This window comes from Chenopodium quinoa, unplaced genomic scaffold (genome assembly GCF_001683475.1).
Source record: "Chenopodium quinoa cultivar QQ74 unplaced genomic scaffold, ASM168347v1, whole genome shotgun sequence".
NCBI classification, from domain to species: domain Eukaryota; kingdom Viridiplantae; phylum Streptophyta; class Magnoliopsida; order Caryophyllales; family Amaranthaceae; genus Chenopodium; species Chenopodium quinoa.
This window is the reverse complement of record NW_018745533.1, coordinates 3,006,212-3,018,705: the sequence shown is the minus strand read 5'-3', so window position 1 is coordinate 3,018,705 and position 12,494 is coordinate 3,006,212. Positions and strand designations below refer to the sequence as shown.

Sequence of the window (12,494 nt, the reverse complement as noted above, 5' to 3'; positions counted from 1 at the left end):
TCGGGCAGGCACTCGTCCAATCTAGAGGTTGGCATACCATAGGTAGGTTGAGCTTGATCGGTAGCGGTAGGGAGATATCAAAGTTGCAGACTGCGTAGAGATGGCTTGGAAGAAAATAAGCTCTTTTCTTCTTCTTCACTAGTCCGAGTAAACCAAGAAGAAAGTAAGTAGGAATAGGACCATATATATATATATATATATATATATATATATATATATATATATATATATATATATATATATATATATATATAGACACACACACACACATCCACTTCAATGTAAATTTACCCACATGTATGGTCCATTGCATAATGAGGGAGTAGTATAGGACTGTAGGTCCAACCTATTTGGTAATTAGCTAGTAATTGATTGATGTAGTTGATTGTATTAACTAGTTTAATGCTTGCATTAGCCAGTATAAATAGTTAGTAATGTAAATGACAATAATGGTAAATAACTATTACTTACTTGTTAATATATATTAACAAAAATGCCCAATAAGCTAATTTGAAAAGGTCCTACTATGTTTTTATTTATTTATTTATTTATTTTTATTTTTTTTTGGCCTTAAAGAGTATTTAATTAAGCCCAAAAACTCTTTTAGCTTTTTAAGAATGGTCAAACTTTGTTAATTCTTAATAAGCTAAAAGGTCACAAAAAGCTCTTTATCAAACAAAGGCCTTTCTACCTCTCATGTAATCGCCTCGGATGGCAGCAACCATTTTTACAAAAATAAGAAGTAAGTCTTAGGGCCTGTTCCGATTGACTGAACTCAGCTGAACTGAACTAAACTGAGCTGAGCTGAGTTGAACTGAACTGAACTGAACTTATTAATTAGTGATTTTTAATTACGGATTAGTGATCTTTGATTATTTATTGATTATTTATTACTATACATATGCGTATATACAAATGTACATATTAAAATATTTACGAAAAATATACTATATAAGTATAAAATTTATGGAAAATATATTAAAAACTTGAAACCTCTAAACATTTTAAACACATATACTATTTAATTTAAAAATAAAATAGTATTATGACAAAAGAACACAAAACACTTACATGTATCTAACCCATTTGAACAATGAATTGTATCAATATTATTATTATTATTATTATTATTATTATTATTATTATTATTATTAATTATTGATTATTATTATTATTATTATTATTATTATTTATTGATTATTATTATTAGTATTATTATTTCAATTATTATTATTATTATTATTATTATTATTATTTATTGATTATTATTATTATTATTATTTATTACTTATTGATTATTATTATTATTATTGTTAATATTATTATTGTTGTTGTTGTTGTTGTTGTTGTTGTTGTTGTTGTTGTTGTTGTTGTTGTTGTTGTTGTTGTTGTTGTTGTTGTTGTTGTTGTTGTCGTCGTCGTCGTCGTTGTAATAAGAGCTTAAAAGAATGAAATTTGCCTTTATATCATTAGCAATATCATTAGACATAAATTAAGAGCTGAACTGAACTGAACTGAACTGAACTGAGCTGAACTGAACTGAACTGAATTTCAACGGAAGAGAACATGCCCTTACTCTTAAAAACAAAAAGAGACTTGCGGATTCAATCAAACTTAGAATCTTGTACATGTGGTAGTTTTCTAATGTGCTTATTAATGGGCTTCACTTGGGTAAGATTTGTAGTGGGCTTTCATGAACATGAAACTTTATTTACGAGGGCTCGAAACTTAAATTTCCGATTGGTAATAAAAGTAAAGTATTAGCATACTTTGTATGTTTTACTCCATTAACACACGTCTCTATTACCTTTTTTCATTAATTAACCTAAAAAAACCTATGCAAATTGTTACCCAATTGTTAATCAATCCTCAATCATAACCACACCAAATCAAATCTAAACATTCACTATTTCCTACTCCACCAAAAAATAAAAACTTTCCATAATAGTAGAATCCAAATCAAACTAAAACACATACATTCAATTAAAAAAAAACTTTCCTAATTTAATTTTCTACACACTACTATAAAATCACACCAAAACAAAAAAATTAAAAATTGATAAAAAAAAATAAAATAAATTAAAGTCATCATCAAGTGAAAAAAAAGAAAGGGTTTTTTTTGTAGTCCCTAAAATCAGCCTCACAGCCTCTCTTCTCTTCCTTTTTCCCCTCTCTCTCTCTCCTCCCCGTAGAGAGAGAAAATTCCCCCAAAACCAAAACCCTTTTTCTTCAAATTTCTTCAATTTTCTCTCTCCTCTTATCTATCTATCAATTCAATCTATTCTATTTATCCCCTTTTGTTTGTTATCTTCATCAGATTCGTCGAATCTTCAATCCGCCGGAAAATCCCTTTTTCCGACGTTTTTCAATTCTTTGAAACCCTAATTTTCTTCGCCGTTTCGCGTTTCGTGTAGCTAGCTGAGTTATGCCGGCTGACCAGACCGTTATTAGCTTAAGACCTGGTGGTGGTGGAGGCAATCGAGGCCCTCGATTTCTCGGACCCCGATTTGATTCTTCTTCTTCATCGTCTTCATCTGCTGCTGCTGCTTCTTCTGATAATCAGCTTCTTCGTCCTCATGGCGGCGCTTCGCTTAAGGTCTTTTTTTTTATTTAATTTTGATTTTTACTGCCTTAGATCTGTTGAATTTGATTGATTTTGCTGTTTATTCGATCTGGGTTTTGTTTGTTTTGTGATTTTGTTAAGTGGGTTGTGATTTTTTGGATCTGGGTATTGTTGTTTTTGATCTGGTGTGTTTTATGTTGGTAAAGTTTGGAACTTTTTGAATGGAGGAGTTGTTTTTATTGATGTTAATGTCATGATTTATTTGTTGTGTTTCTAGTGGTTTTGTATTTAATTAGTGGATTGAGCTAGGTTTTTCGGGTGATATGGCGAACCGAGCGTCCTGATTCTTAGCAGTGGACTAAAGATGTGTTCTCTGCTGTAAATATGGACGGAAAGTTATATGTAGGCTTTAGGTGAGCTAAGAATTAGTGGTATCTCGCTCATAAAGAAACCTACAGACATTTGTTGTATTCGCATTCGTACTGGTAACTGAACTAACATGACATTTATATAATTTTGTATGTTGAATTGTCGATAAGCGATTGTTACTCTGTTGTGTTATGCTCAGACTTGCTTTGCTGTTGCACGTGTGTCTTGCTTACCATGTGTGTTATGATGTGTCCTAATTGCTCTAGGGATTCTATATCTTGCATTGGCAAGTCTTTTTTTATTTATAATTCAGTGCTTATGAAGTTATATGATTATAGGTTGTGAAAAGAAGTGTTTTTTTTATTAAAACTTTATAATTAATCTATGTATTCCCCCATTGATGTAGTTTGGAGATGCTCGATTTGAGGGTCGTGAACGAGTCCGCTACACTCGAGATCAGCTCTTGCAACTCAGAGAGGTATTATTCTGATTCAAATTTATGTTTCTGTTTGTATCCCACTCATGAATAGTAATGATTGATCTGATTAAATTTTGAACTGTCTTCGCTGTATATCTTTTCATTAATTTATGTGAGATATTCCCGGCTGATGGTTTACTGCAGAGAGTTCTGTACATTCTTGTTAAATTAAGACTGGAGGCTAACCTTGTCATGATTTACATTGTTCTTGTTGTATACTTATTCCTGTAATATCTATGTTATAGTATTCATATGCCTTTATGGTCCATCTGCTTACTTATCAGGGTTGTATCTTTTTTTTTTCTTTTTATGGGTGTTGGAATTGGGATTTTAGGGGTAGTCCTTTGTCTAGTGTTATTGGCAAATGTAATTTTCGTATCCTGTAATCTTATGTATATGTATTGTCTATTTACATAGGTGGCGGTGGTTCCTGAGGAAATCCTAAATGTGAAAAGAGAAGTCGATTCTGAGCTGCTTGGTGAAGAGCAGAGTTGGAATCGTGCTGAAGTCATTGTAAGTGTCATCTGTGCAATTTAATGTTTTGACTAATTTGAACAATTGTTTCTTTTTTTATTTCTTGTTAATTTTGCATTCAATTTGGTATGAGCGTGTTTGGTTTAATATGCGACACCCCCATTTATGATACAGAATTTGGTTTTAACTAATTTGTTGCAATTTATCAGCCTCCAAGCCAACCAACACCCCGTTATTCTGAGCCTGATAACCGGGATTGGCGCACTCGCTCTACCCAGATACCTGCCCCTGCAGAGGAGAGGTCATGGGAGACAATTAAAGACAGAGAATTTGTCAACAGGGGCCCAGATTCTAATCGCCAGGATCAATTTAACTCACAGTTTGCAAGGGCAAATATTTCTTCTGGTCAAGGGGTAATCTCTTTAATTGTATTGTTTTCTGATTATGGTCTGACTATCAGCAGTGATTTTTTTTTTAACCAATGCTATAGTGCTCCCAGATTTTACAATTTCCATCTTTTTAAGTTTGCATCTTCCAACTTTTTTTATGCAATTTATTAAACATTATTATGGTTTTGGCTCTGTTAGGGTATGTATCTTATCCCATGCAGAACTTTAGTTTTTAAGTGGCTGTTGCTTTCTGTGTCTTATCCCATGCAGAACTATAGTATTAAAGTAGTTGTGACTTTCTGTTACTTGCCCCATGCAGAACTTTACATTAAAAGTAGCTGTTACGTTCTGTATCATACGCCTTTCAGAACTTGGAAATTTTATGTGTACGTCTTTTTTTCATGTTAGACCATATGAATCTATGCATTTGGAGCATTGCTAGTTTTTTCTGTAATGCCTGCGATTGCTAACTTACTTTACCAGTCTGACATGATGATTACGTAGTTGAATTTTGTGGTTAGTGACTTCAAGTCTGCTTAACTATATGTAGCTATTTTTTTTACTCAATTTTTAGTAGTTGATTGTGAAAGTACGTAATTAGCATTTTTGTTTTTTGAATTTCAAGTAGTGTTTTACCCATCTCCAGTTCTTTGCCTCTGTTCTAGTTTATTGTTTTTTTAGGCTTACTTAAGGTTTTGTTTTACATGAATAGGGTCCAACTCCAGCTCTGATTAAGGCTGAGGTGCCATGGTCTGTTAGAAGAGGCACCCTCTCTGATAATGACCGTGTTTTGAAGACTGTAAAAGGGTAATGTGTCTTTTCCTCTCTTTGGGCCGTAATTGCAGCCTTCATAGAATTTTATTCTATGCGTTCCCTACCAGGTTACATAATTTTTGGTCTCTTGGTCTTTAGTCATGGTGACTGCATACTGCTAGTCTTTAGCAATAACTGGTTATGGCTTTTTGAGCTTGAATTGCTGCAATTGTGATGCCTGTAAACTAAAGTAATTCATTAAAAAATTATTGGTCTGAAGTTTTGGGTGCAATATGGTATAGCAATTTTTTTTTTTTTTAAAAAAAACTGTAGTTTGTAAAAATGTTTATCTGCTGCATATGCCATCCTATGAATATTAGGTTACTGTAAATGATATGATCACATAAGATCTATAATAATGTCTTAGTGCGGATGTGTTCTGCTGCCATCAGGCCATATTAGGGCCTGTTCTCTTCCGTTGAAATTCAGCTCTGCTCTGCTCTTAATTTACGTCTAATGATATTGCTAATGATATAAAGCCAAATTTCATTCTTTTAAGCTCTTATTACAACAATGACAACAACAGTAGTAGTAGTAATAATAATAATAATAATAATAATAATAATAATAATAATAATATTAACAATAATAATAATAATAATATTAACAATAATAATAATAATAATAATCAATAAGTAATAAATAATAATAATCATCAATAAATAATAATAATAATAATAATAATAATAATAATAATAATAATAACAATAATAATTGAAATAATAATACTAATAATAATAATCAATAAATAATAATAATAATAATAATAATAATAATAATAATAATCAATAAATAATAATAATAATCAAAATTAATAATAATAATAATAATATTATTATTAATAATAATATGTACATTTGTATATACACATATGTATAGTAATAAATAATCAAAGATCACTAATCCGTAGTTAGAAGACACTAATTAATAAGTTCAGCTCAGTTCTGTTCAACTCAGCTGAGTTCAGTTAATCGGAACAGGCCCTTAGTGTTAGAAATGCAGACATGTAGCCATGTAGGATTGTTTCTGGCATTTGTTCTAGATTCTTGTGTAATGATATTATTGTTTACAATGCAGTATTCTCAACAAGCTTACACCTGAGAAGTATGATCTCCTCAAGGGTCAACTAATTGACTCTGGTATCACATCAGCTGAGATCCTTAAGGTTATTGTCTTTCTCTATGTTTCCTGAATTTGGTTATTAATCTTACTTTGCGACTGATTTTTGTTCATCTTTCAGGGTGTTATTTCTTTGATATTTGACAAAGCTGTTCTGGAGCCTACATTCTGCCAAATGTATGCTAAGTTATGTTCTGATCTGAATGAAAATCTTCCTCCATTCCCAGCCGAGGAAGCTGGTGGAAAAGAAGTCACTTTCAAGCGTATTCTCTTGAACAATTGCCAAGAGGCATTTGAAGGTGCTGACAATTTAAGAGCTGAACTAAGGCTGATGACAAGCCCTGAACAAGAAGCTGAACGTCGAGATAAGGAAAAAATGGTTAAACTCCGTACTCTTGGAAACATACGTCTAATTGGTGAACTTCTGAAGCAGAAAATGGTACCTGAAAAGATTGTGCATCATATTGTACAGGTATTTGATATTTGCTGCATGTCCATTCTGTTGTAAGACAAGTTCCTCTTGCGAGCTTGGCTCTGATGTTGCTTTGTACACAATGTAGGAGCTTTTAGGTCCTGACAATAAAAGTTGTCCAGAAGAGGAGAATGTTGAGGCCATATGCCACTTTTTCACTACAATCGGTAAGCAGCTAGATGAAAACCCCAAGTCAAGGCGTATTAATGATGTTTATATGGCTCGGTTGAAGGAGCTGAGCACAAACAGCCAACTTGTCCCTCGTTTGCGTTTCATGGCCCGTGATGTTCTAGATATGCGATCCAACAATTGGGTTCCTAGGCGTGAAGAGGTTTGATTGCTGTCTTTAACTTTACTTTAAGCAATTTGGTAATTGGTTCTCAATATAATATTGGTCATAATCTTCTTTTCTTGATCGTGGTTCTTTAGGTCAAAGCCAAAACCATTACTGAAATCCATACCGAGGCAGAGAAAAACCTTGGCTTGCGCCCTGGTGCTACTGCAGGCATGCGGAATGCGCGCGGTATACTACCTTCTCAAGGAAACATTGGTCCAGGAGGATTCCCTGTTAATCGCCCTGGCACTGGGGGTATGATGCCTGGGATGCCCGGCATGCGGAAGATGCCTGGAATGCCAGGAATGGACAATGACAATTGGGAAGTTCAAAGGAATAGGTCAATGCCAAGGGGATTTGATGCGTCTGCCTCCTCTTCTTCAGGAGGGCGCTTCCCATCATCATTGGTTGGCAAAACAACACCAATGAACCCAAACCTCTTACCTCAGGGAAGTGGTGGTGTCATTAGTGGTAAAACTAGTGCCCTACTGCAAGGAAGTGGTCCACCTGCCCGTCAACCAAGCTTTGGCTCAGGTATGGAGCCCACTAGCCAAATTTCCAAGGCAAAGCCTACCCCAACTGAACCAGCAGTTCCAGTTGAGAAACCTGCTGCTGCTGCTGCTGCTGCTACTAATGTCAAGCCTGAGGAACTTAAAAGAAAGACTCTCTCTCTCCTCGAGGAATACTTTAGTGTCCGGCTGTTGGATGAGGCGCTACAATGCGTCCTGGAGCTAAAATCACCATCTTATCACAGCGAAATTGTGAGGGAGGCAATTAATTTGGGATTGGATAAGAACCCCCCTTGTGTTGAGCAGGTTGCAAAGCTCTTAGAGCTCCTGTTTTCCAAGGGAGTTTTCACTGCTAGTGATATAAGCACAGGTTGCTTGCTCTACGGTGGAATGATCGATGATGTAGCTATTGACCTTCCCAAGGCTCCCAATAATTTTGGCGAGATCATGGGTAAACTAATTTTGGCTGGGGGATTGAACTTCAGTGTAGTGAAAGAAGTCCTGCAGAAAGTAGAAGATGAAATATTCCGAAAACCTATATTCGATGCCACCGAGAGGGTGGTCGGACAAGGAGTTTTGGAAGCACAAGCTGCTGATGTTGAAGCATGCAGAGCCCTTATCTGAATGCCGGTTGGTTGTTCTTTTTCCCCCCTTTACAGTAGTACTTGAAATTCAATGTAGTCCACCGCAATTATCCAACGTTTTTCCTATGATTACATTTTTGTTTTATGCTTTTCACAATTCCTCCCATGTTTGAGGTCAGTACCCATGTATTACTATATACTGAGTTGGAGCAGTGAGGATCTGGGTTTTTCTTTTTATTGACTGTATATTTTGCTCCAAAGGACTAAGGTCATACTTGTAGGTTTTTTCCTTTTTTTTTTTAAATGTTTATTTTTTGGGATATTTTTTTGGTCTAGAAGCTTAAACATAATGCCATGGATTTTTCTGTCAGGCATGGCTGGATTATGTGTAATTTTCACATTTGGATGGTTTGTCCTTGTCAAGGACCGAGTTTGTTCTGTATTCGGTTACTTTATGAATTTTGTGATATCCTGAATTGGACAAGTTTTTGTTCTTAAGGGCTTGAGCAAGCCTCTGATTACTTTGGTGCGCCTATAAATTTGTCAAAATCTCGTCTCCATGCACAAAAACATTTCTGTCCGAACAACTTTACTGTATCCTCCGTAAATATTAGTCTGTATTAGTCTTGGCAAAGGCAACTCATATTGATTGTCAACATCTGAACTGTAACTTTTAAAGATTTGGCCCAATGTATAATGTATTATTCAGTGATTATTATTACTGGTAAATTGAAGACAGTAGCCTAGTAAGGATGATGTCGATCTCTCAAACCAGTCCGCTTGCTGCCATTTCCTAGGACCCCGTGGCAAGACAGCATAACTAAGATCAGAGTACAATATCAAACAGTCTAGCATAATACGTATCTGAAGCCAAGTAACAAGCAAATAGCCAAATTGGTGACTAAACGACGACAGAAGAGAATAGGTGAGGCATAAATCAACTCTCCTAGCTCTCAAACATTCAAACTCAAAGCAATAGCCTTTTAGTATAACAAAGCTAAAATCCTAAATTATTACTATAACAGAGCTCAATTTCAATTCTAATACACTATTACACGGTTACACCCCATTATGTACTTAAGACTTTAAGACATCATAGTATTTGAATGCTGATCAACTACTGCAAATTGCAAAATTGTAGTTCTGGCCAGTTAAATTGCTATCAATATTTGCTAAAAGTTTTAGTTCTTCGGTCCATAGTAGCATCTCTGCACCCTGCATTTCTAAAATGCTTAAATTAGAAATGGCTACCAGACGGATATACCCGTTATGTGAACAAGAAATTACATTGAGCATTTCTCATTCTTCTTAAGGATTAATATATGTCACATTTCAGTAACCATATAATAGAGAGATTCAATGGTTATAATACACTATTGCAGAGGGAGATATAGAGATTGCATCACTGCATTAAGATGGAATAATAAATATTGATCCTAAGTTCCGAAGTTTACAGTGAACTCTCTTTAGAAACAAAAACACTATTGCACAAGTGACTGCAAAGTTGTCTAGCTCTAAACCTAAAATCAACAACTCTCCGAGAGATGAAAATCGCAGGAAAGTGTGATGTATTGTTATGTCATCAACACTAGTCAGCTGAAGTCAGCCTGGAAGTTAAACTGGTTAGCTTCTTGTGCTGAAGGTTTCTTGATCATGTTTCATGGCTTGAACTATTCCTTGAACCTTTTGCTGAAATCATAAATCAAAAGTTCAGAAAATCACAGGAAAGAGATGAAAATCACAGGAAAGTGTGATGAATTGTTATAATGTTTTAAGGACCATTGACAAGAGAATGAAATAAGAGAAACAAACTTACTAGGACTAACTATTCTTATGCACTTTCTCATGGACTTAACTGAAGTAATGGTATCTGAACCTGTAATCAAACAATCATCTGACTGAATGTCAGCTCCAAATTATCTGACTGAATGAGATATCAATTGAAGAGCGGTAATATTTTAAAAATGTTTACCATTTCCTGTCATGTCTCCAGAACAAACTTCTCGAACAGCTGATGAATGCTCTACAAAATCTTGGCTACTCTCTAATTCTTCATTGTTTCCGTCATGAAGCAAACTGCATTCCATCCGACTTTAAGCATATACGGCATATGATAATAACAATAAGAAACCAAATACAAGAAATACTTGAATCAATGCAGTAATATGGCAAAACCCACTTACCCTGTGACTGCAGCAGTTGAAGCACCTGCTGTTGATGGGCAGGAATAGTCAATACCTCCACAATCAATCCCAAAATCAGTCAGGAGTTCTGTCAGACAGAAGTCCGGCCCAAAGGCATCCAAACCCAAGTCAAAAATGTCTCCTTCCCTTTCAGATTCTGAACTGGCACTACTTCCATCCCCACTGGTAGTTTCCACATTTGTCGGCATATCAGTACTGTCAAAATCCAGTCTCCCTTTGACATGTTCTCTATTGCCCTGCCGCTTGTTTGATTTAACAGGCGATGAAAAAGTGCACTGATTCCTTTCAATGGAAATGTGCTTAGCAGGACTAACAATAATCGTCTTAGAGGAGTAAATAGTACAGTTAGTGGGTGTAGTCTCAGGAGGGGTGCTATCATGTTGAGACTTTGCAGTTGAAGATACATCTTCAAGAGGAGAAGTGGATTTTTCGCTTTGGGAAGAGAGTGCTCGTGGGGGTGTTTTAGGACCTGAAGAATTTGAATTTGGAGATCCTGATGGCTTATCAAATAAATTCTTTGCAACATTTGATCCTTGAATCGGTGATCCTCCTTGAGCAAAACTAGGGGATAGTGATTGTAGAGGAGGAGACTGATGATTAGTAACATGACCTTTAGCTGCATTACTTGGCTGTGCAGCTGAATTACTGCCTGCAGAGTTAATTTTCGCAAGAAGCAAAATTCAGTAATGAGAATTGAAGTTTACAAAAATTAATGGACTTACATTGATGCATACAATATTTAACCAAAACCAACCTTTGTCATAGAATGAGTTGTTAGTTATGGGAGTGCAATATTTCTTTGGTGCTTGAGGTACATCATGAGCATCCTTGTAAGTTTTTCTCTTCCTTGGAGGACGCGAACTCATGATAGGTGTTGAGTAATTGGTATGATCCACCTTCACACTTTGTGTCATCGACATCGTTGTCATAACTGGAGTTCTGTAAGCAGGATAGCCTGAAAACCAGAGAAAAACAAGCATTGAAATCAATTTCAAAAGGGTAGTTTCCAATATTCCACCATATGAAATGCATTGAACATGTTTACTTACATGAAAAAATCTTATTGGGTTGATTTGAAAATAAAGGACTCAAAAATTACATGTTTTTCATAGATAATCTGTTACACTCAATGTCCTATATACATCTAAACAAATAAATTCAATAACTAAACTCTAACATGAAGGATGATCATGCTCGAGTTTTCGATAAATCCCTAATTTCCACTTCTCAATTCCCACAATGTCCTCATCTAGGAAACTATCACAATTTCACAAACTTAGAAACCAATCCAGCAAATTAACCAATTGAAATGCATAAACACACAAACAAATGCCAATGCAATCAAACAACCAACACCCTTTTCCCAACAAATCCAACCAAAAAAACATTCTATTAAACCAAACAAATAAACCACCAAAAACCCCATTTCAAATCAACCAATGAACAAAAGCACAAACCTGAGTTAGGTGCAACAGAAGCGGGTGGCGGCGGAGGCGGAGGAGGAGTAAGACAATTAACAGTAGCAGAAGAATTATAAACATTCATCAAATCCTGCATTCCTTGTAAAAGGGTTTGAATCCTACACTTCTCTTGAACTAACCCATTTTTCTCTTGCTCAATAATCACTTTCTGCTCTTTCAACCAAATATACTCATCTAATAATTCCCCTAAACTCAACAAACTTTTGGGTGTCTGTAAAAAAAAAACCCAAATCAAAATCAATCAAAAACACAACAAATAATCCAAAAATAAATCAATTTGATTGAAAAAGTACCTCTTGAAGAAATGACTTGGAAATAAGAGGAGATACTTCGGAGCGAAAAGCGGACCGGGTTTTGGAGTAGTTATTTTCGGCTAGGTAGCGATCAACGATAAAGGCGACTTGAACTGGAGTTACTTTCCCTTTACCTACATTGTTGTTGTTGGTGGTATCGGGTTTTCTTCCTTTTCCTTGCTTCGCCATTTTTACTGGTTTAGGAGGAGAGAGAAAGTTAGAGAGAGAAAATTATGGAGATGAATCTGAAGAAAATTGGGAGGAAATGAGAAAGAGAGGGAAGAAGGGGAGGAAGAAAGAGGGAAGATTAAAATGGAGAAGGTTGCGCGGGAGAATTTTGAAAATTATTAAATGGAGTTGCGGGTTAATTTTAGCGGGTTATGTTGTTGTTTCACTGTTTCAGCGCCATTTC

At 35.3% G+C, this 12,494-nt stretch overlaps 2 protein-coding genes across 3 annotated transcripts; one reads left to right on the top strand and one right to left on the bottom strand.

The window, feature by feature from the left end:
- The first annotated feature begins 2,055 nt into the window (after window positions 1–2,055).
- LOC110715786 (eukaryotic translation initiation factor-like) lies at window positions 2,056–8,625 on the top strand. The gene is made up of 9 exons (XM_021894399.1): window positions 2,056–2,596; window positions 3,339–3,410; window positions 3,828–3,923; window positions 4,094–4,297; window positions 4,986–5,080; window positions 6,164–6,251; window positions 6,327–6,677; window positions 6,766–7,008; window positions 7,107–8,625. The coding sequence occupies exons 1-9, from the start codon at window positions 2,426–2,428 to the stop codon at window positions 8,142–8,144; spliced, it is 2,358 nt and encodes a 785-aa protein (XP_021750091.1). The 5' UTR covers window positions 2,056–2,425; the 3' UTR covers window positions 8,145–8,625.
- Window positions 8,626–9,425: 800 nt separating this feature from the next.
- LOC110715767 lies at window positions 9,426–12,346 on the bottom strand. 2 transcript variants are annotated; one of them, XM_021894378.1, is made up of 7 exons: window positions 12,083–12,346; window positions 11,766–12,000; window positions 11,063–11,263; window positions 10,288–10,957; window positions 10,077–10,180; window positions 9,921–9,998; window positions 9,426–9,793 (listed from the first exon to the last, which is right to left on the bottom strand). In XM_021894378.1, the coding sequence occupies exons 1-7, from the start codon at window positions 12,269–12,271 to the stop codon at window positions 9,756–9,758; spliced, it is 1,515 nt and encodes a 504-aa protein (XP_021750070.1). In that variant the 5' UTR covers window positions 12,272–12,346; the 3' UTR covers window positions 9,426–9,755. The 2 variants fall into 2 exon arrangements, with proteins under 2 accessions (XP_021750070.1, XP_021750071.1); XM_021894379.1 differs by having other exon boundaries at window positions 9,921–9,980.
- Between the last annotated feature and the right edge of the window lie 148 nt (window positions 12,347–12,494).